Here is a 27,612-nt window from a genome sequence, read left to right as displayed (position 1 = left end):
CTTGAAATAAAAAATCCTACAGTTGCAACAAACTGGATAATAACAATTTAAAAAAATCAACAACTCCATCTGCAAAATGACAAACACAAAAACTGTTAATTATGGTATTTTAAAATCGGATGGGAAATAGTCTTGGTCCTTTCTCTTATTAAAGTGTGAAATTATTCAGATTTAAATCGAAAAAAGAAATGCACGTTTGACATTTTTGTGTGAGACTTAAAAATCAATACTCTTTCCACTTTGATCCATGATGAACAGTGAGTATGATTTTCCTATTTAAATCTTAAGATGTAATGTGCAAGGAAAAAGACTTCAGATATGTTTAAATATTTTTATTTACAAATCCGTACACATTTCTGTTTGAGCTATTCATGTCCCTTCCAAAAAAAAAAAAAAATCATCTTATGAATCTTGGGCATCTTTGTAATTGAACGTTTGTTTCACATCCCATAAATCTGCTCTCCAAAAATATATATCCTGAAAGCCAATAGTGGAAATGCATTATCGGTCAGCGTGCCTCTGTATTTAAAACTACTGTCGATGATGGTGAGCTGATGAGGAGTCACTAGTAGAAGGTCTCTCTGATCTTCGCTTGCAGGCCGTCACACGTCTTCTTGGCATCTCCCAGCAACATTGATGTGTTGGGCTTGTAGAAAATGGGGTTATCTACTGCAGCGTAGCCCACGCCCAAGGTACGCTTCATCACTATCACCTGGAGGAAAGTTTAAATTAAGTGTATATGGTCACTTTTTGTATCACAGCTAAAAAATAGTGATATTGTCTGAGCAGCAATCAAAGCTAATTAAACGACCTACCTGTTTGGACTTCCACACTTCCAGGACAGGCATACCAGCAATTATAGAGTTAGGATCTTCTTGTGCTGCAGAATTCACTGTGTCGTTGGCTCCGATCACCAGTGTCAAGTCTGTCTCTGTGGGCCACAGACGTTTACACATTTATACACAAGACAGACAAACCGCTGGCAAAATGCTCTGCAATTGTCCTAACGAATGTCATTGGGTTCCCCAGCACCGCACTTATCTCCCTCTGTCATAAACAGAACCATGTGTCTCGAGACTGCATGCCTGGTTGCTAAGAAAACAAGACCGTTGCCCTGATAACATGACACGTCTAAATATCAAGACACAACACAAGGCTGCTGCAAGTGCGGATGAGATTATTACACATAATTGATCTTGTATTATTATCTGACACCTTCCTGCCAAAGTGACAACATGTAGCAAATATTCTATCTAGATTTTTTTTTTTTTACCTGGGAAGTCATCGTTGATCTCATCCATCTCCAGGACCACATCATAGGGAACACCAGCCTCAGCCAAAAGGACGTTCAGCTGGCCGGGCATACGACCGGCCACTGGGTGGATCCCAAACCTGTTGGAGGGGATGGACACAAATTATTACTGCTCATCAACACTTATTGATTTACATTGAAAACTCACAGCTCCCTGATCAATGATGCTCCTAAAAATGCACACGTCACTTTCTAAACAAGTTCAGATTTGTTGTAAAGCACATAAAAAGAAAAGAAAGCAGTGGTGGAATATTCAGTGGTGTTGTACTGAGATCTTTTACTTAAAGTACTGCTAGTACTTTTACTAAAGGTAGCAACATACCTGTCATAATCATAGAAATAGAACATTTTATTTCTATGGTCATAATACCTTGCTAGAAGTAAAAACCCTGCATTTAAAATCATGCCTAAGTCAAAGTATTATCAGCAATATGTACTTAAAGTATCGAAAGTACTTATTACGCAGCAGAATGACTCCTCAGTGATATATATTATTTAATGATTAATACTGATGTATTGTTCAAGTAGCATTTTTATATTGTAGCTGGTGGAGATGAAGCTACTATTAACTTATTTATATGTTGCTGGGTAGTTTGATCTATAACATGTCGACATGTTTATTATGTAAAGTCTAAATCTGAAAAGTAACTATAGTAACTTGTCACGTAAATGGAATAAAAAGTAAACCTCGGAAATGTAGTAGAGTAAAAGTATAAAGTAGCATTCAAATTAGAATACTCAAGTCAAATCTGATAAATGTACAGTACTAAAAAGGTACTTCTGTCTTTCTTTAAGTCAGTACTTTGTAGTATACTTAAAAAAAAAAAAAAAAAAAAAAGTACTTTAGTACATTTCCCACTTTGCTAACAGGAGATGATGCAAATATTTCTCACATATCAGGTGTTGGTAGAGAGTTGCTTTTTTGGTTAGAGTGCCTCATTTATAATAATATTTTAAAACACTTCCTCAGGGCAAACCCACTGAGGAAATAAGCAGCAATAATCTTGTTTATAAAGGAGATGAACAGCATGAGGGCAGATATTCACCTAGTCTATATCCACTTCCGGGATTGCTCCGTCGCCGCCGGAAAATCCGACGGATTTCACTCATTTAGGCCGGATATTCGTTGCCTTGGGCTTCCTTTGTTTTGGCATTTTAAACTCCAGTGGATTCATGAGGACTATGGTTAACATTTCTTCAGATCTCTGCAGGGTAAATCCAGACAGCTAGCTAGACTATCTGTCCAATCTGAGTTTTCTGTTGCACGACTAAAACAACTTTTAAACATACACGTTCCACCAAAACAAGTTCCTTCCGAGCCCATTTTGCAGCGGCACCGCGGCTTTTCTCCGGTGCTTAGCACCGCTCAAGACGATTGTGATTGGTTTAAAGAAATGCCATTAAACCAGAGCACGTTTTCCTCCCATCCCTGAATGCTATGTAGAGTAGCCAGAGTCTCCTCCAGCGCGCTTTGGAGGAGGGTCTGGCAAAGAAAGACTAACATTCACCTGACATTCTTGCCCTGTTCCTTCAGCATCTTCACCATGTCTGCAATCGGGTACTGGGCTTTTGCTGCACACAGACCCCAACCTATGCACAAAAACATACAGAGAATAAATATGCAATAGCCTAAAACAAGTGCATTTTAATCTTAATCATCTTTGTTTTACTAGTATCTAGAAATGTAATCTATAGTGGCTGGAGTCTATTATCCAATAGCATTTCCTACTCTGGTTTTGTGTTTTGTTAATGGCCCTGTTGGAATAAATGAGCATTTGACACAGTTATTGTTCATTTTTAAATGAAAGCACAGCAATCCAGCAGGGGTTTCGACAACAATGAAACCAGTGATTCCTCTACCCTTTATTCTTTCTTTTGTCCTCATCAACCACAAGACTCCTCTCTGTATTAAATCATAGTGGGTCATTGGTCTGAGAGACATTTTTCTTCAGAAAACTTTCACGTGTGGTGTGCATTTGGGTCCCCTGCGTGCAAAGAACTCCTTTCTCTGTGTCTGCCTAACCCTTATTTAACCCTGGTGGTCAGGTACCTTGTAAAGTTCAGCATTACCCCTAATCGAGTTTTTTTTAAAGCCAGTTACCGTTAACCCGTATCTTCTAATTCCCCAGACAACTAAGCCTTCTGTTTCTTCACTGCCTTGCTTTGTTGTTGACAGCACATGAAGAAATCTTGGGTCTGGACTCAATTGCTCTTATGGCTTTTCACTGTTTCTCTAATCTAACCAGCATGTGGGACCACACAGCTGTCCTTGGGTTGGTTTGGAGCCACTTGAAAACAACAGCTATCCAAGTTATTGTTGAGATTGGTTCCTCTTGCCCAGGCCACTCGACAACTACTCAGTTGTCAGACAAATCTGGCTTTTCTTTTTAATAAATCAGGATGTGGTGACTGTCTCACACTCAAAAGTTAAATCCATCATCCTTTACTCTTTGCTGACAAACTCACTTTATTTACTTTTAAGAGTCCAGGTGTCTGGGGGATCTCTCTTCTGGTTACCATGCTTTAATATTCTGAGTTAATCCCGCTTTGCAAAAGCTTTTAGCTTTTCCAGAGCTGCTGCGAATCCCCATTTTGGCAGAACGGTCAGGCTCTGCCTTTTTATCAGGTGAAGTTAATCAGACGAGAGAAAGATCGCAGATGCAATTGATCCAGACCATAGACAGTAAAATAAATGGACCAAGAGATCCCGTTGCTCTGGACAGAGACCAGTGAAGGCTATTAGAAGCACTTTTCCGGTGAGGGCTGAGCGTTACTGCGCAGCCTCCAACTGAGCTTGATGACGTGGATGTGACGTGAGCAACCTGTCTGAAAGTTGGAAGCCTTCTGGTAGCTGTGCCAAGAGAAATCTCAATCATTCCGAATCTTGCAGAGACGGAGAGCATAGGTATATGTAAGGAGATAACATGGACACAGGCTAATTATTGCTAACTAAAATGCTAGTTAACATTAGTAATTAAACTTAAACAGCTAATGTAAGTCGAAACTGCCTGCGAACTTCTCCTGTACTATACGGTAATTCCTCCACTATGCGACAGCAAGTCGCCTATTTTTACAAAAACATCTACTACGGAGCCATAACGTGAGGTACAAGGTAATGGAGCCTTTTATACATTGTCGTGTTTCTTTAGAAATAAACAATGGACAAATAAAGTCTTTAAACGCTTCAGATGTAAAGTTATTCGCTGTCAAAGTGACGTCAAAATGAATGGCAGTCAATGAAATGCTAACGGCGGGTGAGTGCTTGTTAGCATCAAAATGGCGCCATAGGAGCTACGGGTTGTGGAGAGAGGCTTAGTCCCTTGATCCAGACAGTCTGAAAAGCTGCAGCTGGAGTGCAGTGGAGGATCCACACTGTCCAGTGATGAGAGAATCTGATATTAAAGTCTCCAATGTCAACCCAAACCTCATTCTACACCTATTTTTCCCAAAGGCTATGGTCTTTTTCAGCAGTGTCTCCACTTTCTACTGGGGGAAAAGCTTTTGCTACTGTACTATATGTATGCATGGTGTAAAATGACTTTAGCTGACTAAAATGACAAAAAGTATAACATTTGAATGGTTTGGTTTTAATCAAAATCCAAACTAGCCTAACTTGCCTATTCTCAAGCCATATACATGTTCACTATTGCAGTCTTTTTGACCATGAGCTATTATCAAATATTCTCTTGATTAAGCTATCTGTTGGACTTTAGGAGTACAAATGCATTTTGTGGTTCCAGAGGGAGCTGCGTGAAATCTTATAAAATTTGATTACAAATTTGATTATAAATATATACAAAATTTGAGCAACTCACATTAGCAGTTGTTGTTTACGCTATCCGCCATTTTCCCAGTCCAAAATAGGCGATCTCCGAATGCGAATGAACGGACTCGTCATATGAGGCTCCTTTTTCAACTACATGGTCAATATTGTGTTTCACTAGCAACAAAACAACGAATTATCCGTGCATTTATATGGAACTAAGCTTTAGGAGCTCTCTATCTTTACTCTCCTCCCTCGACTATTTTTGACTGGCTCGATAGACAGTGACCGGACAGCAGCTACAGTGAGTTGTTTAAAACCTTTTTTAGTAAACTCTGTGTACCCAAACAATGTTCTCAATGCTTGCGTTCATGTGTAGAGCCCCTGGCGATACTTCGAGCAAATTTCATGTTGTGTCGGCCTTCTTAGTGTTTTAAAAATAGCTATTTTGAGGCTAGCATAAAAGTGCCCCTAGGACTCCCTTTCAAAAGGCCATTTGACCGAAAAACGAGAAAACGGTAAATCTTAAAAGTGACGCTTCCGTCTTAAATATGCTTTTAAACGAAAGTTTGACTCGGGTACATTCACAAAAAGACCCTAGGTTGCATTTTGGCGAGAGTTACACTTTAAGGCTAGCAGCTCGAGGCTACCTTAGCCGCTACTAGCATAAAACACCCGAATCGTTACATTCAAGGGACTCAACAACAATGTTATAAGAGTGAAATGCTAAATCGGCAGTTCTTTTAACATTCCCATGTTTTGACAGTTTTTTAACAAAACAAAAAATGAATATTAAATTAAACCTCTGTCACTTTGTTTACTGTTTTGTAACCTGATTCCATACAGCAAATAATAAAAATGTGCTGTTTAAAAAAAAAATTAAAATCAGTTTTTGATTGACTTTTTTTAACCGACCTACGGCAGGTGAGCCAATATGTTAATTTTGGCCACTCAGTTAAAACTACCCAGGGGAAAAATACCCAAATACCCAGTGGAATCACGAAAGTCTCGTGTTGCATGTAGTGTGTACCTGGTGTGATGATGATGCTGTTGGCTTCTTTGATTATGTCAATGGTCTGGTCCAGATTGACCTCAGTGTGAGTGCCAACAATCTCCATGGGTTTACCGCCCGCTGTGGAGGTGGTGCCGTACCCACCCAAGATCACATTGGGCAGGGAGCGGTTCATAGCCTTGGAAGAGAAGAGGACACAGGCTCAGGTCATTGTGCTGAGTACACTGTACAAGATCACACATGTGGCTGGAAATACATGTATGTGTCTACTCACCACACACATGATGTAGGAGAGGATGGCACCGGAGGAGCCAATCAGAGCTCCAACAATCGTCATCAGATTGTTATCTAGTAAGAAGCCTTCAGCACAGAGCGCCCATCCAGAGTAGCTGTTTAACACGGTGATAACCACAGGCATGTCAGCGCCCCCGATGGCTGCTGTCAGGGTTACACCCTATGGGGAGGTTGAAGAAGAAATGAAAGAAAACATAGGAGCCACATAGGAGCCAACTAAAACCCAGCTTCTGCATAATCTGTAGCAACAACCGGCAGTTTAATGTTTTATGTTTAACCAATAGTACATCACATTTTACTCACTGGGTACACAGAGTACAAGTCACTGACGTGACAAGGTACCAACTTAGTAAAGTAAAAATGTAATCCATGTTTGTTATTAAAAAGAGTGATTGGCATTCTATTACAATCCAAATCCATTTTTAATATTAAATTGATGAAATACATTTTTACTGACAAAAAGTTGCACATCTTCAACGTCATCCAGTTATTTTTTTATATGTTTTTTGCTTCACTTTTTCTCAGCTTAGTGAATCGATGGAACTCACCATAATAGTGGAAAGCCCAGACACTCCCACTAGACACCCCATGCCAGTACCGTAGCTAGAACTTAGCATAAAGGGCACCATGCCTCCCATTGACGCTGCCATCAGACCGGCGTTCAGCATGTGTCGTCCTGGCAAATGCAGGGGGGCAGAGTCCAGGATGCCTACAACCAAAAACATTTCCAACAAATATTCAGAGAAGCCAGAAATGATTGTCACTCATTTTTTAAGGCTGAAGGGGAATACTTTTACAAAGATGTAAACACGCTTTTCTCTTAAGCAGTGTCATGTGTCTTTGAACTCTGAGACTTCTCTGTGGAGGCCTCTCATCAGCCGTCTAAGAGTCTGTCCCATCTACAAATCAGACAGCCGCCCTTCACCAGCCAAAGCCATGCGGCCAGTACCCATTACAAATTACCAGAAAGCTTCTCATGTGTCTCATGTGTCTCCTCTTGATCAGTCACACTGCAATGTAAATTAGTAATTGCTGACACATGCAAACAATCCCCCCCAGTCCAGGCCTGGATTTACCAGAGGATCTTTGGCTTTAACTAGATGAAAGAGACAATCAGCACCAGAGGACGCAAAGCTCAGTGTGTTTATATAGATATTAGTGTGTCTGTGTCAAATGGAGAACAATGATCAGACTTGTAAAGGAAACATTCCACAGAATTTAAAACATGTCACACGCAAAATATATGTACTTATATACTGTTTCTGTTAAAAATATAAGTTACATCCATTACCTTGAAGCTTGCCGTAGGCCACCAGTGAGCCACTGAAAGTGACGCCTCCGATGTAGGTGCCCAGATATGCCACAGTCTTGAGTACACCGGCGGCTGGGTGAGTGTCCAGGTGGGGGTACTCAATCATGAACTCTGCAACGCAGGTGAAAACAGCTGCCAGCCCCACAAGGCTGTGGAAGGCGGCCACAAGCTGCGGCAAGTCTGAGATTTCAATACGCTTGGCAAGGGTCAGACCTGAGATATGAAGATCCAACAAACACTTGAGTAAATCTCTGGGAGCTACTAGTTTGTCTGGCTAAGTCAAGCACCAGGCCCCCCACTTCTCATGCACATTGGCTATGTTTATAATACAAAAGAGTGAAAATATTAAGTTTTTAAAAAGCAAATGGTTAAAAGGCAAACACCTGCTTTCAGTAATTTTACTCTTAACAAACAGGGCCTTGTCTTCAAAGACAATCTAATGAGTCCTAAGTTAAGTATTTAAGTGCGTTTCCTCAAAAACATAGGGTCACTAATTTATCATTGAGCAAACCCTCATGCTCTGCTGCCTGCGTGTGTGTGTGTGTGTGTGTGTGTGTGTGTGTGTGTTGATTAAAATGTAATTTATCATCCTGCTTTCTTAGATTACTATTAACATGTACAACAATCACACACAAGGACGAAATCCACTGTATCTGGGCAGGATGATTGATGTTCTGTTATGAATTAGCAAAATATTCACACTCTTCAAAGACCGGAGGAGTTGCATACAGAGTTAATAACATGTAATTCATTCATGATGATCTTGTAGTTTTCTAAACAAACTGTTGACTTCAAAAGGAGACATGCCCAAGCTTTATTATTTTTGTTTCTATTTAAATGGAAACTAAAACGCTCCCTGGTTAGCTGTGAGTCTCCTTGCCATGATACAGAACACAACGCCTTCTAGGGGCTTTAGATAGTGAATAACAACAAGATCTGTTCTGAAACTTAATCAGGTGGTGATGATAATCAGTGCCAGAGTGGGCATTTTGCAGCCAGTCGATCATCACGTGTATCTCAATTGTAGATCTTCTAAAAGCAGGAAGCTACCTACCCAGGGTTCCCCCAGTGGCCATGGCCAGAGACATCTGAGACAGCAGCTCTGGTGAGGGTTTGAGGGCACCGAGCGTGGCAGCGATGCCCCCTGCCACTCCCATCATGCCCAGCGTGTTTCCCAAGCGACTGGTGCCCTGGGCAGAGAGGCCTGCCAGCGCCCCGACACAACACAAACCTGAGCCCAAGTACATCATCTGAGGTAAAAAAAAAAAAAAAAACACTAGTCTGACTTATTTGTGTAGTGCTTAAACACGGTTACAGACACAGTCAAGTTAAAAGTATGAATAAAAGCTTAATTAAAAAACTGTTAATGTAAGTGCATTGAATATCTTTACGTTTGGGACTATTGGTCTCCCAAAACAAGTTAAAGGCATCACTCTGGACTCTTTTTCTTCTTTCTTTTTTTTTAAAGATTATTTTTTTAGGACAGCTGAAGACCTGAAAGGGGAGACAGAGGGGAAATGACCTGTGGCAAAGGGCCGCAGGGCGGAGTCGAACCTGCGGCTGCTGCGTCGAGGAGTAAATCTCTATATATGGGCGTTAATGTTTACATGCGGCCGCCATCTTGGATAATAGTCATGAGCAGTCGAATCACGAACGCTGTGTTTGAGCTATGTTACTGGTTACTGGTTGCACGGCGTTCGTCGTTCGACTGGTCATGACCGTTATCCAAGATTTAAGTGTCACCGTTTAAGTGTGGTGCTATTTCGAGCCTTGTTAGTGGTATCAAATAGCGATTTACCCTCTGCCCCGAAAGCTAGCATTAGCAGCTAACCCCCGGTTTGCGGTAGCTTGTTTCAAGCTAGAGACACATTGGATTAGCATGAAAACATATCCCAGAGAACGGTCGACACAGGTGTTATTAACCCCTAGGTTCATTTCGTGCTGGAATTGTCCTTTAAATATTCTGACATTTTATAGTTTTAAGGACACTGCCACCCTAATACTCATCAATTCAATTATCAGACAGAACATTCACTTTAAACTCAACCACAGTCATCTTGGGTAGCACATACCACATTGACTGACAAGCTACTTAATACTGGTTATATAAAAACAAGCTACTTGTGTATATTTGAATGAGAACAAATGTGAGTGGAATGAAGATATATTTATCCTGTGACCTGCTCGATGTTGTACCCAGCAGCCACTGAGGCTCCATATCCACCAACAAAGGCAGCCCCAGGCAGCATGTACAAGTAGTTGTACTCAGGAGGGTCAGTGGGACGCTTGAACATGTCCAACATCCTCTGGGTGATCAGGAAACCACCTGCATTCACAGAAAAAGAAAGAAAACACATTTCTAGAAGAAAACACATTTTTCATTTGATTGGATAGGGAAAAATCTTTCTTTGTTCTCTGTTGTTCATTTTTGTGTTTGGGTGTTGAACATCAAACCAGCAATGTTGATGGAGGAAACAAAGGCAGCAGCAAGAGCGAGACCCTCAGGAAGGGTGGAGGGTGTGAGACCTCCACCCATCAGCACCAGACCTCCAACTGCTGTCAGACCTGTCGGAGAGGACAGACGGAACATATGGGGGGGGGGATTAAAATTGAAAAAAAACACCTATACCGTGTTTCTCAATTTGGCCACCATCTTATATTGACTTCTAACCTGAGATGGCGTTGGTGACAGACATGAGGGGTGAGTGCAGAGCGGGGGTCACGCCCCACACAGTGTGGTATCCCACAATCCCAGACAAGCCAAAGGTGGTGACCATCTGAGTGAAGGCTGCGTTGGGGGAGATGATTCCCAGAGCCAGACAGGTGGACACACCTACAGAGAGAGCAGTGTTGCCTGTTTACAGTTCTTTCCATATTGATGTAGTGGAAAAAATATGCAGTTATGTTTTCCAGTCTCGTCTAGTCTTTTTTTTTTTTTTCACAATTAAAGCAATGGAATAATTGAACAGGCAAAAACACAAACACTTCTATTTTCATAACAGGTTATGCATGTGTGATGATTCATAGTTTCTCCTGAACTCATACGTCATACTTTACCAAAACTGTATTCCCCACTGTGCTTCATTATAACGGAGTGTCTGCATTCAATTGTTCCATTAAGGACAGTGCAGAGCGACCATATAGGGCTTGCTAGGTATAAAGATGTATTAACCTTTTCAACTTTGACTGCCAGCGGGAAAATTCTTTTACATCAGAAATCACCATACCCACCAAAAGTATCTGTATGGCTAACTGATCTTATGATGTATCTAAGATAAAGTATGTACTTAGAGGGTCCAATGACCTTTTTTTTATGGTATCTGGAACCCATTAATAACATATTTTGAAAAACTGAAGTCTCTGCCTGAGATTCCCTAATGACATGTAAAGCACTAAGACAGTTTGATGGCCAAGGCCTAAAGAAGTCTGCATTATTGTTTTATGTACTACTGGTTTGGTTTTTTATTACTGGATTATGTGTAAATGTACGGGTGACTCACTACTGTTTTTTGTTTGAACGGTGACATACTGAGATACACAGAGGTTCTGATGAGGGTGGGTTTGGGGGAGGGTGGCCAGGGGGGTTCTTTTTTGGAAATGAAAAAGTAAAACAAATGTATTTCATGTAAGAATGTAACTTGATTGTTCTTTATGAGTAAAAAGAGATTTAAGTTCCATTAAGGTGGTGATCTCTGTGCTGTTGCAATAATAATAATAATAATTTAAAAAAAAAAAAAGGCAAAAATGTCCAAATATGTCCAGATATTGTTTGGAACTAGGACTGCAACGAACAATTATTTTTATTATCAATTAATGTGCAGATTTTTTTCTTCATTTTCTTGGTCAATAAAACATCAGAAAATAGTCCAAATAATTCCCCCAAGGTGATATTTTCCCCATGGGGATGTTTTCAAATTGCTTTTTTTTGTCCAACCAAAGATGCTGTTTACTATGATGTAAAGGAAAAGCAGCAAATCTTTATCACATTTGAGAGGCTTAAATCATCAAAATGTTTGGCCTTCTTGCTTGAAAATGTACTTTCGATTGACCGATTGTCAAGATAGTTGGTGATTAACTTTTTCAATCACCTAATTGTTTAAGCTCTGTTTTGAACTGCTACAAATTGTACAACCAACATTTAACAGGATAAGAAATATATGGTAAACGCTTTTTAACAAATTTTTAACAAGCAATTTAGGCCAAACACAGCTACATAAGTCATTATACTGCTATCCAGTTAATTTTGTTTTTTCTTCAGTAGAGAAGGGTCTCTTTTTCAGAATTGGAAAAAACAACCTCTTTCCAATTCCTTGTAACAACACAACTTCATTGCACATGAAATTGTGCCAGATGTCTAGTCATTTTTTCTTTATGCATCTGTGTATTCGTATCTGACCTGCAGTGTAGACGCTAGCAGAGGTCAGGGTGCGTTTGAAGGGAGAGATCACCGCCTTTTTCTCAGCCTCCAAATCTGCCACTGTTTTCTGTTTCACTGGGGCTGGGGGGGCTGTTTTTGGAAGAGGGGACGGGAAAATGTTCTTGCCCTCCTGGACACATTAGAAAACACACAAGAGGACTAGTGTGAGAACACAGAGGACATCCACAGATTTTTGCGTGAGAAACAGACATCAAGACTTTGGAGTCTTGCATTGTGGGAGATCTCAGCTCCATGGTGGAAGCACTCAAAACACAAACTCATGGACCACATAGGCGATTATACTGAACAAACAGCAATCACGAACCAGTTACTAGTGTTTTTTTTAAGGGGCCTGAATAATGCTTAGTTTAACAAGGGGTAACCTGATATGTCCTGTTGAGGTTGCATGCCTTTTCTGCCATAAACAATGTGTCGCAGCCAAAATTCCTGGATAAGTATATTTTGAAACGTTCATAACATTCTTACTGGGATCCAACATGAGCTATTCCCAGCTGGGATTTGTTTTTTAGGACTCATTTGGCACAGTATCTTAGCATGACAGGATCTGATGTGCCAAGAGGGGGGGAGGGAGGGATGCCAGCGAAGACGGAGGCTGCCAGTGGACAGTTACAACAAATAGAAACCCACCTTCATGACAAGAGTCCCACGGATGACATGGTCAATTGTTCCATAGTCAAATTCATCTTTGGGCTCATAGTGGAAGTATTCCTTGTCTGGGCTTATGGCCTTCAGCAGCTTCAGTACGTTGTTCGAATACAGAGTGCTGGCCTGGGTGGCCATGCGGCTGGGCAGGTCTGTGTAGCCAATGTGTGTTACTCCCTAGTTAATAAAAAAGAAAGTACATCATTAGTACATTTTACACAGGGGTGAACAAAATATAAAAACAGGTTTCTTTTGTTCTTTATCAAAGTCTGCTGGCTACGCAGAAACCTCACCTTGTGAACGTGCAGCTCTCCAGGCTTGGTGGTCTCGATGTTGCCCCCTGCCTCTGCAGCCAGATCCACCACCACAGAGCCGTCCTTCATCGACTCCACAAACTCCTTCTTGATCAGAATGGGAGCCCGCTTCCCTACATGGGAACAGGAAACACAGGACAGATGAGATGCATCTAATGTTCATTACATCATGCAACCTAAGAAACAGGAAAGTCAGAGGATAGTGGATCCGCATTTCAATTTTTGGCCACAAGGGGGCTGAAAAATATCTGAACAAGCTTATCGAGTTGCTATGGCAAATGTGTTAGCAGTTAATTGCCTACTCACACAATCAACGGACACAAAGCAACATTTGCATCTATTTGAAATCGTGTGTCTGGCCACCTGACATATATTTATTTAGCCTTCTTTCAGCTGTGTTTTAATCTCCACCAACTTCTAAGAAAAATGTCTGGGTCTTTACCTGTTAGATGATAAATTTTGTATGTTTACCACCAGCCAATCTGAAACTTTGTCAGCTGTGGGCAGGTAGCCTACAGGTTTTTATTAGCTGGAAACAGCTGCCAACAAGGATTGATGAGAACAGCCGAGTCTCTACTATAAAGTATATTTCCAGGCTGCTAAAACAAAAGGCCTTGTAGAGTTCTGTCGTAGTTCTCAGTGGGTTCATCCCACTGGTTCAATGTTACTATGTAACAACTATTGATTAATGCGGCTTTAAACACCAAAAGAGAAAAGACGAGAGGGAGAAGGTACCAGTGCGACTGACCTGGAATCAGAGCAGTGCTGATGAGAATGTCCACCTCTTTACACTGCTTGGCGAAAAGGGCCATCTCAGCGTCAATGAACTCCTTAGACATCTCTTTGGCATAACCTCCGACTCCATCGCCAGACTCCTTGATGTCTACCTCTAAAGGCTCTGCCCCAAATGATTTGAACTGCTCCAAGGCTGCTGGCCTGATAGCCAAGAAACAGTCAGGTTATTGTCAATGTCATGATCATCACTCAGTCTGCAGTCTGAGACATAATGTTCCATCTTATACCTCGTGTCAAACCCTCTGACTATGGCTCCCATCGACTTGGCTGTACCTGCTGCTGCCAAGCCAGCCACTCCACCTCCAATAACCAGGACCTTAGTGCAACAGAAGCATTATTGTACAAAGTGGGGACCTTTGAGGTCGATTGAAAAGAAAAAAAGGAAAGACTGTGGGAAGACACTCATGTTGACTTGCATAACATGTATACAGTTACCTTAGCTGGGGGTACTTTTCCTGCAGCTGTGATCTGACCAGTAAAGAACCTGCCAAAGTGGTTAGAAGCCAAAACCACAGCCTTGTACCTACAAAACAAACATCCAAGTTACATTTACAGTAACAAGACATTCCTGCAAACAGCTGCAAATATAGGAATCTGCACGTAAATGTATATTTTTCTTTACCCAGCGATGTTAGCCATGGAGCTGAGTGCATCGTAGCCCTGTGCGATGGTGACTCTGGGCACCTGGTCCATGGCCAGCACATTGCTCCGCCTCTCTGACAGCTTCTCCATCAGCTCTGGGTTCTGGGCTGGATAGATGAAGCTCACCAAGGTGGAGTTAGGCTTCAGGAGGTCTGCCTCGCTCAAACTGGGGGCTCGAACCTACAGCAGAAAAGGGATGTTAGAGGAAGAGAAATTCAGTACTATCTAGACTCAAACAAACTATACACAGAACTGTCTTATTAGAACTAAATAGAAGATGTGTACGGACCTTAAGGACCAAGTCTGAGCCAAAGGCTCCATTGACATTAGTGATGGTGGCTCCAGCATCTTTGTATTGCTGATCAGAGAACTTGGATTCCTCTCCAGCTCCACTCTCCACCTGCACGTTAAAGCCCTGTTTGACCAGCGCCTCCACCCCCGCAGGAGACAACGCCACGCGGCGCTCACTATGTACCGTCTCCTTAGGAACCCCAACCACCAGGTCCTTGTAGAGCACACCTGAGCACATAAACCAGCTAATAGTTGAGTCTGCAGAACCTAAAAAAGCTATGGAATGCATCAACAGTTCTTTCCTAAAAACTAAAATAACTATTAGAAACGTTCATACAAAAAGCAACATCACTTTATAATAAAATATAGGGGAGCTTTTGTTTCTTTATCTTTTTGTGCAACTACACAGGAGAGTTTGCATGTACAGCCGAGATTGTGTAGCTGGAAACAGTGTCAGGTTACACATTTCTCTCCATACTTGGCATGGTGACCTCGCCTCCATGGAGACATTATTAGCAGGTGATTGGCTCGGAGCCAGCACACACAGAGAGGCCTACACTCCTACACAGACACTCTCAAAATTCAAACTTAAAAGCACTCAGTAACTCGCAAAACTCTCACAAACACTTGCTGACATGTACCCCCGCGAACAGACTCCATAAACAAATGTCTGAACATAATCTGTCAGACTGCTGTTACACTTTAACATGTCACCTTTAACTGACCTCTCATATGTTCTCACATGTTAGCAGCAGCTCCTACAGTGAGTATAGCCACAGCCTGCTTCACTACAGCTCTCCCTATTTTGGGAACATATCTAGCAACCTGCTGCAAACAGTTAATGATCTGTGGAGTTTTCCCTTCTTCTGGCCAGAGGAAAAGTGTCCTTGAATAAACTCTCAATCCAAACGAAAAGAAAGCATGCAGGCAAAGGCTGTCCTCTATGAAAGACATTGTAAGGTTAAGCGGAGAGATTTTAATAGAGCTGTACATGTCCTACCTCTAGAGGCCTTTTGGTCCCATAACACAGGGAAAGTCCTGAAATGCCTTCTTCCAGGTATCCTCTGGTGGACCCCTCGCTGGAACAAAACGACAGAAGAGCTGGAGATGCAGCGAAGGAGGGTCGACATGGCCACTGAGTGTCCTCTCTCTGGCTCGTGAATATGAAAACAAACAAGCAGAGGTAGATGGTAAGTTAACACTACTTCTGCACTTGCTGTCAAATAACAAAGCACATTATAATCCCCCCTTCACAAGTAGGTCCTGAGCCCTAGTCACACACTCAGGGTGCCTGTGCTGCAAGGCCTACAGACAGCAAAGTGACATTTCAGCTCTGCTGGACACGAGACACACACACACACACACACACACACACACACACACACACACACACACAGGGCCCAGGGTTGATTACACACTCCGGGCTTGTTCGCGAGATCTGGAATTATGACGGCACAGGGTGGGGGGGACTGTGCCAAGTCTGGCCTGGTTGCTGGAAGCTGTTTGATACAGTCTATGGTTGTGAGCAGGGCAGAGAAATCCAATCAAATGTTGTTGGGCTAGAGGGGACAGCTCAGGACTCAGACACCCACACATCTTCTTACACAAGCAAGTTGTAAAAAAGGTACTAAATATAAATACTGGTCTCTTAAAGAACACAATTTTCATCACCAAAAAACAAATACAAAGTGTGGCAACTGTGTAGTTCTATTTTTTCCATTCATTCATTCACTCACTGAATCACACAGTCAATCATCTCTTCAGTATCCACTTTTACTAATTCATTAATACATTGGTTGATTTGTTGATTGCGTTGTTATTGCCAGACTTGCCTTTCAGATTTCCAGAAAGAGCAGCTGTTTATGTTTCAACTTTCTCTCAGCAGCAGGGTCACCTGTGAGACGTCCTACCCTTTCCTCGTCTGCTTGCAGGAACAGACCGACAGACAAACGACCTTCCGCAGTTTCGACATCGCTGCCACACTATTTATGTATAAATAGAAAGTCATGTGGCTTTACTCATGAACCACCCCTGAAGCAGATAAACTCCCCGCTGCCAGACGCCCTGCGAATTAAAGGCTGGATTAACATGTTTATCACAAATAGTCCCTGGTAAATTTATTTTCAAAAGGTATATACACACACGCGGTCTCGCGATAGTCCCTCCCTCTCTCTTCCTATATGCAGCTCTAAAACAAAACAAAGATATTCAAGTTATACACACGCACACACACACATTATTGGGGACTATCTACTAGACATATGTTTGTTTACATTCGTTAAAATCACGGCATTTTATTTTCTGGACGCAGGGTGACGCCAGAGTGCCAGAGACAAGAAATGTGTAAATGTAACTTAATTGTTGGACGATCATGACTATTTCCTTTTTCGTGTTCCAAACTATTGGAATATATTTTATATTATTTACATAGGCCTATTAAATATGTATAATAATAATAATAATATTTTTTAATAATCATAATACGTATTATTATTATTGTTATTGTTATTATTATTATTATTATTATTATTATTATTATTATTATTGTACTAGCGGTGATGATTCATCTTTTGGCATGCATTTATTTATTATTTAATTAGTAATTAATTGTATTATTTAGTAATTATTTATATGTATTTGAGTAGCAGAGGAAATTATAAAACCAAACAGACAAAATAAAACCTTTATTAAAACTGCGAAAAAAATTAAAGTTTTCCAAATTCTCACCTTATGTAAAAAGTTTAACTTAGTTACTGTAGACTTTTTATTAAAATTGTCGGTTATTTAATTCTTTAAATGTACCATACTCATGTTGTTGCTTATTAGGCTGTACAGTATAATGTGGTAAATTATATGTATTTCAGTAGAAATAGTTCCACCTTCTGGACTTGCAGAATTAAGTTGTACATTATTACATAAAAAATATAGACTATTAATATAATGTAAAAATAAAAAAAATAATAATAATAATAATAATAATAATAATAATAATAATAATAATCTTTAAACAAATTACAACCGTAACAAAAGTATAATAATGGTGTTACGGATCAGATCATATCCTTTGACTTTCAAGATAATACCAGATATGATTTATTTCGATATGAATTCATAATACATTTTGCGAAGCGGAAACCAGCTTTAACAATTCAACGTCTCGTCCACACTGTAAACAATCTAGCACAGGAAAACGTTTTGGTTGGCCATCTTTCTTTAACGCCGCATGGATTTTTGTAAACAAGTACTCGGCCAGCCAAAACCACGTTTTGGCCACCATTCACTAGTTTCACCGATTGTCTGGTATGTATAACTGTCTCACAGTTTGTGTTAAAAAAAACAAAAAACAAAAAAAGAAGTATTTATCGCAGCTAAGAATTGTTAGCAGTTAACAGCTAGTAGCATGTTACGTAAGCCTAGCTAAGGTTTACACTGCAGCTAGAGTAGGTAACGTTAGCTTCACTCCTTCTGTATCGTTATTTGCTGCCTTTATTTTTCTGTCAGTGTCACTGTTAGATGATGGACAATAATGTCTCTGAGGCTGCTGTCAGTGGATCCATCAGACCGGGGCTCTCAGAGATGCAGGCTGGGTCCAGGCTTGATGTCTGCGCTTGGTCTGAGTCTGGGCTCCCCTCTGTTGGTGTCTGTTCCCGGGGGAAGCTGCCTGTGCACCGCCTGGCCTCGACCTGACCTGGCAGAGGGTTTCCTGCAAATGGACCTGAAATGTTCCTCTCCCAGCCTGATCTCTCACCCACCCACACATCTCAACTTGGACCCTGGCCAGCTGACACCTGTGCCCTGTCCCAAACTGAAAGCTGTAAAGATAACTGTGGCGGTCCAGAGTGTTGATTTTAAGAAACGTACATCTCTTCGACTTGTTCATGAGCTAGTGAAGGACATGCTTAAAGGTGTGTATGTCCACAAGAAGAATGTGATCAACCTGGAGGATTTTGATACAGAGATTAAATATGTTATTATTGAAAGCATCAATCTGGATTCTGCCAGTGCTGGATTCATCACCTCAAAAACTGGTGTGGAGATAGCTGCCATCCAGACAGTCCGCCATTACATGAGTCAGCTGCAGGACCAGCACACCGTCCCACTCGGGGGACTGGAGGAGGTCAGCATATGTTCACTGTAATGACATTGTTGGTATTCATCCACAGTGTGTATTTCCACTATGTGACAACTAATTTAGATTTTTACTGTATGGTAGGTGAGCGCCTCCCTGAGAGAAATACTGCAGCTGCCCCTGCTCTATCCAGGCACCCTGAGCTCTCTGGGTGTGTCGTGTCCCAGAGGTGTGCTCCTGGTTGGGCCGCCAGGTGTGGGCAAGACCCTGCTGGTCCGCAGAGTGGTGGGGGAGGTGGGAGCCAGCCTGGTGCTGGTTAGAGGGCCAGAGGTAAAAAAAAAATAATAACAATAACTTTTACATTTTAATGTGCAATTGTATTCCGTAAAGCCAATGTGTATTATGATGAATTGTCTGAATCCAATATTGATATAAAACCTTCCCCTTTTTGCAACATCGGCCACAATTGCCCAGTGGTAAAACCACAGATATTAAAGGCTAAAACCTTGGTTTTATAAGAGGATTTGACCATTCATGGAAAGTCAGTTCTCCTTCACATTTTCAAGTCTTCTAAAACTACTAAAAAGTACTGTTCTTTTTATAATAATGTGCCTTATATTTATTTGCATTATAGGCTTCAAGGAGTTGTGCCCGATAGATTGAGATTGCTTAAAATAAATTACTTTATTGTTGTTATTATTATTATTATTATTATTATTATTGTATTGTGATTGATTATTTCAGGTGGTGGGATCACGGCCGGGTGAGAGCGAGGAGAAGTTGCGTGCTGTGTTTGAGCGGGCTCGATCTGCAGCTGAAGAGGGTCCCTGTGTGCTGTTCTTAGATGAATTAGACTCTCTTTGTCCGAAGAGAACCGGCTCGTCGGCGCCAGAGAACCGCCTGGTTGCTCAGCTCCTCACACTGATGGACGGGATGAATCAGTCAGATCGCTTCCTCATCGTCGGAGCCACCAACCGGCCGGACAGCTTAGATCCGGCACTGCGCAGGCCTGGAAGATTTGACAGAGAGGTGCGGATGAAAATAGACATGTATTATGAAAAACATAACCCAATACATAATACAAAATGTAAATGCATCTATGAGGCTCTGAATTTTTACATCTTTCCTTCAGGTTTTTATTGGAGCTCCCACCTTGCAGCAGAGGAAAGCCATCTTGTCTGTTCTGTGTGCGAGGATGCCTGTGTGTCCCAGTGTGGACATGGCAGAGCTCGCACAGAGAACCACAGGCTATGTCGGGGCAGATCTCAGCGCCCTGTGCAGAGAGGCTGCCATGCAAGCTATACGGGAAAACTCAAAGGTAAGCAATCACAGCAATCGAACAACGTATCACATAGAAATAAGATACTAATATTTTATAACTTTTAGGGAAACATTGGCAGCTCCCTTCAGAGCTACACGTAGTACCTTCTGTCAAGATCTATCCAGATTGGATTGCAGTTTACACATTTTGTCTCAAATGTGTCTCCAATGATTGTGATGATATTATGCTGCTTCACTAGAGCCGTTTACAATTCCAAATTTTGCTGTACAATTAATTGTCTCAGAAATAATTGCGATTAACAATATAATTGTCTCTTTTGGTCAAATTTAATTTATTTATTATTTTTTTAAATGAATTAAAGGAATCCCAGGATACATCTTTTGGTTATATATCACTGTCATGTGACCCAGATATTGTAATAACGCAAATACGCAGCCTATGAAGTAAACTACACCTCTTATCATAAAACATGTCAATTTTGTTGCTATGAACGTGTATAGGGTCAAGTGCCAACAATTAAATTATAATTAAAATATATAGTCTGACCAATAATCACTTATATAATTATATATATATATATATATATATAATAACAATTTGGCATATCTAAACAAAATCAACAATAACCAGTCACGCGCCTTAAGATCTTAGCTAATGTTAGCAATTAATTACGGTTAAACAAAGAAAAAGCGACTATGTAAAAACAATTAAGTAATAATTGTTACAGGCCTATGCTTCACTCATATTTGTTTATATATGTGGGGCTGAACATGAATAATTAACATTAGTTATCGCTGTACAGCTATAAAAGAGTATTATGGTGGTTATTCAGCAACCCAACATGTGTGTATGCATATTTTAAAGTTGTGGCACAGTCAAAACAACTGTTTGGGCTTTGTGTTGTGCTGTATGTGTTAAGGTTGACCAGGCATTCCTTTGAAAAAACATAGACGCACTTGCATTCATGCTACATTGCATATATGGACACGTGTACCTAATAAACCTAAAATGTGGGTCATAACATGCAGTGTATGTACCCAGGACTCCTTGGAAATTTGTATTAATACTAAGTGGGTTATAAAAATCAAATCAATGGAATAGAGCTGACATTGAGTGTAAAAACTGATTCCATTGAAGATTTATGAATGTTTTTTTTCTTGTGTTCTTGTTATTGTTGTCTGCAGAGTTTAGGAGAGCAGGCGTTAGGGATGAAGCACTTCCAGGAGGCCCTGAAGGCGGTGCGTCCCTCCTGCCTGCGGAGCAGCCTGGGCAGGACGGAGCTCGCTTCAGTGTCATGGGAACAGATAGGAGGCCTGGAGGAGGTCAAACTCAAACTAAGACAGGTAAATGAGCGGCAGTGCTTGAATTATACTACATACAATTCATAGAGTTGTCATCTGAGCATGTTTTTCCTGTGAATGGAATTAAGTACTCATATCTCTCTCATCTGTCCTTTTTTTGTGTCTAAACATCGAAGAGTATTGAGTGGCCGATGTTATACCCTGAGGCGTTTGTCCGTCTGGGTCTGTGTCGGCCCCGTGGCGTGCTGCTCTACGGACCTCCAGGATGTGCAAAGACGACGCTTGTCAAGGCTGCAGCCAGCTCATCTCACTGTGCCTTCCTGTCTGTCGGTGGTGCTGATCTCTACTCTCCCTATGTCGGGGACTCGGAGAAGGCTTTAGCGCAGGTACTTTCTTTTTTCACAGTCTATAATAACAGCTGAGAATGGCTGCTGTGTTTGTGTCCTCCTGTTTCATCCATAAACACCTGCACCTGTCTGTCCGCATGTAGCTGTTTCGCCAGGCGCGGGCCTGTGCTCCCTGTATCCTGTTCCTTGATGAGATTGACTCTCTGATTGGCTCGCGGTCAAACAGTCAGACACCGAACAGCGTGCAGACACGCCTCCTGTCTGTGCTGCTTAATGAGATGGATGGAATTGGCCTGAAGACGCTGGAGAGGAGAGGAACAGAGAAGATCCTCCAGGCAGAGGGAGTGGAGGAGAATCGCAAGCAGGAAAAGGTCTGTCACTCCTCCCTCTATTACTTTACACAACACCTGATTAGTATGAGGTGATTTAGTCAACACTTTATGCTACAAACTGTTTTTGCTCTTTGACAGTTGGACTGCCAGGAAGTATGCAACAAAGATGTGATGGTTGTAGCCGCCACAAACAGACCTGACTGCTTAGACAGTGCCCTCCTCAGACCTGGCCGACTGGACCACATCATCTATGTCCCACCCCCTGACCAGCAGGTAAGTCATTTGTCTCAAGGGAATAAAAAGTTCTGTACTAGAGCAATCTTGTAAGAACATTGTCAGAAGTGATTTGAAAGATGATAACCATGCCTTTTTGTATCAGCGTATCTTTAATTAACTAACCTTGTATATCCGTGTATCTAGGCTCGTCTTTGCATCCTGAAGGTGTGTACAGAGTCGATGCCCGTGGGTGCTGATGTGTGTCTGGAGGAGCTGGCCGCAAAGACCGAGTTTTACTCTGGAGCGGACTTGGAAAATCTGTGTAAAGAGGTAATGTGAAGACCTTCTTTTCTGAAATACAAAATATAATCCTGGTACCAAGTGTTGACATAGACAAACATAGTTTTATTTTAATATTAATAATTAATTAATATATATTCTTTTTAAGATTATTTTTTTTGGGGCTTTTCCCTTTTATTACATAGTGACAGTGGATAGACAGGAAAGGGGGAAAGAGATGGAGGATGACACGCAGCAAAGGGCAGCAGATTCGAACCCGCGCCGCTGCAAAGGACTGCCTACATGGGGCGCACGCTCTTACTGGGTGAGCTAGAGGTCACCCCCATGCCTGAAAACTCTTTTTGTTTTTCCAGGCTGCTCTGTTGGTGCTACAAGAGGAGAACATGGAGGCTTCGATAATCAAACACACATACTTCCTTCGGGCCCTCAGCAAAATGAGACCCTCTCTCACTGCTCAGCAGATCCAAACATATCAAAAACCTCCAAGATGACAAACCACATACGACCATGTTCTCTGAATTGATACAATGTATTATTACATGGTTTGAAAATAAAATAAGTAAAACTTGACTTTTGGTGTATGGTATTTTCTTTTGTTTTTGTTTTCGTCGCTGACAAGCATTTAAAATGTCTTAATGTTTGTGATCTGCACTCCAAACCACCTACTTGGCCATTGACTTTCAGTTATCAAATGTGACCACAAGAGGGTACTGCACACCCAGAAAATGTATTGATCATCAGCAAACTAGATATGTAATGGATTGGACTCCACTGTAGCATTTCGGTGCAGGAAGCTGTGTCTGTCTACGTGCCTTTCACCTCGTCCTACCTCCCGTCATTCAGCCTACATCAGCCAGGCTCACAGGATGCTGCACTAAGAGACATCAAGGACTTCTCGGCAACAACAGGTGAGACCTTCCACACAGCTGCCTCTATGACTTATTGACTTTATTTCAGTGAACTGACTATCAGCATCATTAAGTGGAAATATGATCAATTTCTCTTTTAGGTATTTGAGAAATTTCAAAAATGGTGGGATTTTTCCAAATGTTGAGGAAGAAAAAGGAGGTGAGCTGTCTACATTTTTACTATGTTAAGTTTTTTTTTTTTTTTTGTGGATATTGGATTTGTAGCCCATTTAGAATATTACATGCATTTTAATATTATGATGCACATTTGAAAACCTATTTTTTTTAACTTTTGTATTTCAGTTGATCCCTCTAATAGGGTTCATGGCTTTTGCTGCAACAGGAGCCACCTCTGCTGCTATCTACTTTCTATTAACCAAACCTGATGTTATGTGAGTGTTTATTTTTATATTTTTCTGATTTTGATGAAACTATATTCCACTGTATTTATTTTAAAATATAAAGTGGTTTAAATGCACTTAATTTGTTTCCCCGTTTTCATGCTTTATTCTGACTTCTATCAGCCTCTGGCATGTAAAAAAAATGCTTAATGATGATGCAACATTTTCATTCCCTGTTTTTAGCTTGAATAAGACCAGAAACCCAGAACCATGGGAGAGACTTAACCCATCAAAACCCCAAAAGGTAATCTCTAATATTCCTCACATTTTATAAAATTTGGATTGTTATAATTGTATGGTGGTTAACAAGCCCTTTTATTCTTATTGGCATGCAGCTATAATCTGCTGAGTCACTGAGGAGGAAATATTATCAAATTAGTACCAGCATGCGATTGCAACATCAGATTAATGCTGTTTGTGTAGCCACACATGTTGGTGCATGCTACTCATGTTACAAGTCACTTTAAGTTGATGTAACACTGGTAAATACGTCCGGCAAAGCCTCATTTTTATTTCTGACATTTTGCTGCAGCTCATCACCATCAATCAGCAATGGAAACCAGTGGAGGAGCTGGAGTATGTAAAGAGCCTCACCAAGTAAAAGAAGGCGGGCATCTGCTAGAAAGATCCACAGTCTGACCACCTGCCTGTCCCCCATCAGTCTAACAGAATCCTTTCTGCACAAACTAGGATGCTTTTACACTCAGTGTGCGGATATGCTTCTGCTCCACTGTTGGGGTTTCACTTGGCTCTGTAGTGGCCCAGCCCGAAGACATCCATCCACAACAGTAGAAAACTATGGTAACTGATACTCATACTCCCATAAACTGAAAAAATACTTACTCCAGGTTTCTGTCATTACAGCTAGAGAGCTACATTTACATTGAATAAGCTGTGGTGTCTAATTGCTCTTACAGTAGATGTGAACGTACGATAGTTTCTAAATGTAAACACAGTTGTAATATAATAATGTCCTAATAAGTAATGTACTGTACAGTGTCAATAAATTATTGTGAACATCAGTGTCTTTTGTTCAAAAAAGTATAAACTTTATTTATGCGGGAATATTTGTATTCTTGTCTTTAGACTGATATTCTTAGTCTGGATTGTGTTACAGAGCTAATAGTAATAGCTCCTTTTAGCATCATTTGTCTCACAAAAAAGTGTGTCCGACCCTATGGTCTGACCTATAAATGCAGTGCTAACAAGTTGAGTTTGGTTAGAAGAGGTGTTGCATCGATCCCCTCTTTTAATGTAAATATATCACAAAACATAATAAAAAACTATATTTTTCTCTTTTGTCACCAAATCCCAAAAGAGCAAAACTAACAATGAATTGATCTCACTAACAGTCTGTGTCGCCAAAGCCTGATTTAGCTTATATTGCTCTTTGCCATAGAGCTCCATCAGCCTTCTTAACGGCAGGCATTTTGATTTAGTATAGTAGGAAAACCACAGGGGTTACTGAAAGCATTAACGATGGGTCCATTGTATTAACGTGTGACAGTGAGCCAGCATTCACAATACCAGGACCTTGAAACCAAAGCAGCTACAATTCAGCCACCATTCATTCAAGATTTGGAAAAAAACTACAGTGACCAGCTGTTTAAGCCTTTTTTCAAGTTTAAATATATTTTTGTGACCCAAGGAATAGTTTGACAGATTTGATCACTTTTGTACTGAAAGTCAGATGACAGGGTTGACACGAGCACCTGCAACCAGTTAGCTTAGCGTTAGCTTAAACAGCTTGCCTGGTTCCATCGAAAACTTTCAAAAAATCTGCCTGTTAGCACCTTTAAAGCTCTCTGATCAACATGTTACAGCTTGTTTGTTTAATCCGTACAAATACTATGTAAAGGCTAAGGTGTAAAAGGAAGTTATTGCACCTGGATAAAAATTAGTCCTGCACACATACCCCCCTTTACAACCCACAATGTGTTGTTTTTACTCTCTGTATCGACTAAACAAACAAGATACAATGTTAATTAGTGAGCTTTAGAGCTGCTGGTAGTTGGATTCTGTTACCTTTAGACAGAAAAGGGCTGTTTTCAGTCTTTATGCTAAGCTAAGCTAACAGTCTGCTGGCTCTAGCTTCATAGCTATTTAGCATGCAAACATGACGATCTTCTCATTTGACTCTCAGCAAGAAAGCCAACAAGCGTATTCTCCAAAATGTCGAACTATTCCTTTAAAGATTTATGTGTTACGTAGGAACAAATGGGCATTGTGGCTGAGTGCCTCAGACAGACTGGGGAAGTCAGAATGTATTCAAAAATTGACTAATGTATTGTTGATTTTAGTCTTTTCCTAGGATTTGTTCACATTAAGAAAGATAATGCCAGCCTATTCTTTCGAGTTGTGATTATGTTCAGTAAAAACATAATTAAATACAGCAGACAGTTTGACTCAGCACAAAGAGCACAGTTGTAACAAGGGGCGTAGCACAAAATTCTAGGCCCTGTAGAAAGGCATTCACTAAGGGCCCCTCCCCGCATCCACAGCTATTCATTCTAGCATCTTTTTGGGCCCTCCTCACATGAGAGCCCTGGGTACTCACTCCCCACTCAGTCCCCTTTCCACCCCCAGTGTGACACCCATGTTTGTAACTAATAATTGTAAGGATGGCAGTGAAACTTGCCAGGAAGCCAACATGCACAAAACCAGAGTTGTGTGAGAGTGAGTTAATAAGGTCAATAATGACTTAATTTAATAATAAAATATTTTTTATTTTATCTAAAAGATGCAGTCAGTATTTGTTTGAATGTTGTTTGCAGACAAGAAAACAGCTAGGGCAGCCGTAAAGTAATTATTGCCATGAAAGCAATGGGCATATGCACTCATCTGCTTAGTTTATGGCTTTATGGGCATTCATTGTGTTTCATAATAACAGACAATCCTCTTATCGTAGCTCTCATATCTCAGAAGAGACCAACAACATCAGAAAACCCTCCCTCCTACAGTGTCCGACTATGGCAAGATTGGGAATACACAGCCCATTGGACTGTTGAATCTGAAACTCTTTAATGAATTATTAAGCAAAGGGTATGACTAGAGAGAGAGAGAGAGAGAGAGAGAGAGAGAGAGAGAGAGAGAGAGAGAGAGAGAGAGAGAGAAAGAGAGAAAAAGAGAGAGAGAGAGAAAGAGAAAGAGAAAGAGAGAGAGAGAGAAAGAGAAAGAGAGAGAGAGAGAAAGAGAAAGAGAGAGAGAGAGAGAGAGAGAGAAAGAGAAAGAGAAAGAGAGAGAGAGAGAGAGAGAGAGAGAGAGAGAGAAAGAGAAAGAGAGAGAGAGAGAGAGAGAGAGAGAGAGAGAGAGAGAGAAAGAGAGAGAGAGAGAGAGAGAGAAAGAGAAAGAGAGAGAGAGAGAAAGAGAGAGAGAGAGAGAGAGAGAGAGAGAGAGAGAGAGAGAGAGAAGGTTTAGGTATTGTTTCCTGGTCTGTTGGAGTTGCTCTTTTATCAGGAAACCCTTTTCCTATTTGGTGTCACTTACTGTACGTGCACGTTGAGCTATACATGACTATGTCAGAAAGGGTGTTTCACTTTTTTTTTTTTTTTTTAAACATTTCCTCTCTTTATTGCGACTGTTTAGATCCCCTCCAATATGTTTTAAATCTGCTTTAAAATGATTCCCAGTCGCATTTCATA

At 40.9% G+C, this 27,612-nt stretch overlaps 3 protein-coding genes across 4 annotated transcripts; 2 read left to right on the top strand and 1 right to left on the bottom strand.

Moving 5' to 3' along the window:
- Positions 1 to 317: 317 nt before the first annotated feature.
- Positions 318 to 16,181, bottom strand: nnt2 (nicotinamide nucleotide transhydrogenase 2). Its single transcript, XM_078278251.1, has 21 exons — positions 15,816 to 16,181; positions 14,814 to 15,043; positions 14,505 to 14,704; positions 14,318 to 14,405; positions 14,110 to 14,198; positions 13,836 to 14,023; positions 13,067 to 13,200; positions 12,759 to 12,950; positions 12,090 to 12,240; positions 10,365 to 10,526; positions 10,148 to 10,258; positions 9,874 to 10,019; positions 8,748 to 8,943; positions 7,673 to 7,906; positions 6,930 to 7,090; positions 6,362 to 6,541; positions 6,106 to 6,265; positions 2,821 to 2,902; positions 1,274 to 1,392; positions 816 to 931; positions 318 to 712 (listed from the first exon to the last, which is right to left on the bottom strand). The coding sequence occupies exons 1-21, from the start codon at positions 15,943 to 15,945 to the stop codon at positions 566 to 568; spliced, it is 3,216 nt and encodes a 1,071-aa protein (XP_078134377.1). The 5' UTR covers positions 15,946 to 16,181; the 3' UTR covers positions 318 to 565.
- A 1,813-nt stretch (positions 16,182 to 17,994) lies between these two features.
- afg2b (AAA ATPase AFG2B) lies at positions 17,995 to 23,232 on the top strand. Of its 2 annotated transcripts, none has more exons than XM_078278137.1 (11): positions 17,995 to 18,115; positions 18,329 to 18,932; positions 19,029 to 19,214; positions 19,629 to 19,913; positions 20,017 to 20,202; positions 21,351 to 21,509; positions 21,644 to 21,853; positions 21,958 to 22,185; positions 22,285 to 22,419; positions 22,567 to 22,692; positions 23,016 to 23,232. In XM_078278137.1, the coding sequence occupies exons 2-11, from the start codon at positions 18,342 to 18,344 to the stop codon at positions 23,151 to 23,153; spliced, it is 2,244 nt and encodes a 747-aa protein (XP_078134263.1). In that variant the 5' UTR covers positions 17,995 to 18,115; positions 18,329 to 18,341; the 3' UTR covers positions 23,154 to 23,232. The 2 variants fall into 2 exon arrangements, with proteins under 2 accessions (XP_078134263.1, XP_078134194.1); XM_078278068.1 differs by having other exon boundaries at positions 18,317 to 18,932.
- Positions 23,233 to 23,463: 231 nt separating this feature from the next.
- On the top strand, positions 23,464 to 24,993 carry coxfal3 (cytochrome c oxidase associated subunit FA4L3). Its single transcript, XM_078277942.1, has 5 exons — positions 23,464 to 23,570; positions 23,672 to 23,730; positions 23,874 to 23,962; positions 24,155 to 24,215; positions 24,504 to 24,993. The coding sequence occupies exons 2-5, from the start codon at positions 23,692 to 23,694 to the stop codon at positions 24,570 to 24,572; spliced, it is 258 nt and encodes an 85-aa protein (XP_078134068.1). The 5' UTR covers positions 23,464 to 23,570; positions 23,672 to 23,691; the 3' UTR covers positions 24,573 to 24,993.
- The last annotated feature ends 2,619 nt before the right edge of the window (positions 24,994 to 27,612 follow it).

Source organism: Sander vitreus, chromosome 1 (assembly GCF_031162955.1).
Source record: "Sander vitreus isolate 19-12246 chromosome 1, sanVit1, whole genome shotgun sequence".
In the NCBI taxonomy this organism is placed as follows: Eukaryota; Metazoa; Chordata; class Actinopteri; order Perciformes; family Percidae; genus Sander; species Sander vitreus.
This window is presented reverse-complemented; position numbering and strand designations above follow the sequence as displayed.

Coding starts and splice junctions, on each gene's coding strand:
- coxfal3 (XM_078277942.1), top strand. CDS start 23,692: ATGGTGGGATTTTTCCAAATGTTGAGGAAGAAAAAGGAG. Junction 23,731..23,873: donor TGTTGAGGAAGAAAAAGGAG/GTGAGCTGTCTA, acceptor TTTGTATTTCAG/TTGATCCCTCTAATAGGGTT. Junction 24,216..24,503: donor ACCCATCAAAACCCCAAAAG/GTAATCTCTAAT, acceptor ATTTTGCTGCAG/CTCATCACCATCAATCAGCA.
- nnt2 (XM_078278251.1), bottom strand. CDS start 15,945: ATGTCGACCCTCCTTCGCTGCATCTCCAGCTCTTCTGTCGTTTTGTTC. Junction 14,705..14,813: donor GCTCAGACTTGGTCCTTAAG/GTCCGTACACAT, acceptor TTTCTGCTGTAG/GTTCGAGCCCCCAGTTTGAG. Junction 7,907..8,747: donor GGCCACTGGGGGAACCCTGG/GTAGGTAGCTTC, acceptor TTCATATCTCAG/GTCTGACCCTTGCCAAGCGT.
- afg2b (XM_078278137.1), top strand. CDS start 18,342: ATGTCTCTGAGGCTGCTGTCAGTGGATCCATCAGACCGGGGCTCTCAG. Junction 18,933..19,028: donor CACTCGGGGGACTGGAGGAG/GTCAGCATATGT, acceptor ACTGTATGGTAG/GTGAGCGCCTCCCTGAGAGA. Junction 20,203..21,350: donor CTATACGGGAAAACTCAAAG/GTAAGCAATCAC, acceptor TGTTGTCTGCAG/AGTTTAGGAGAGCAGGCGTT.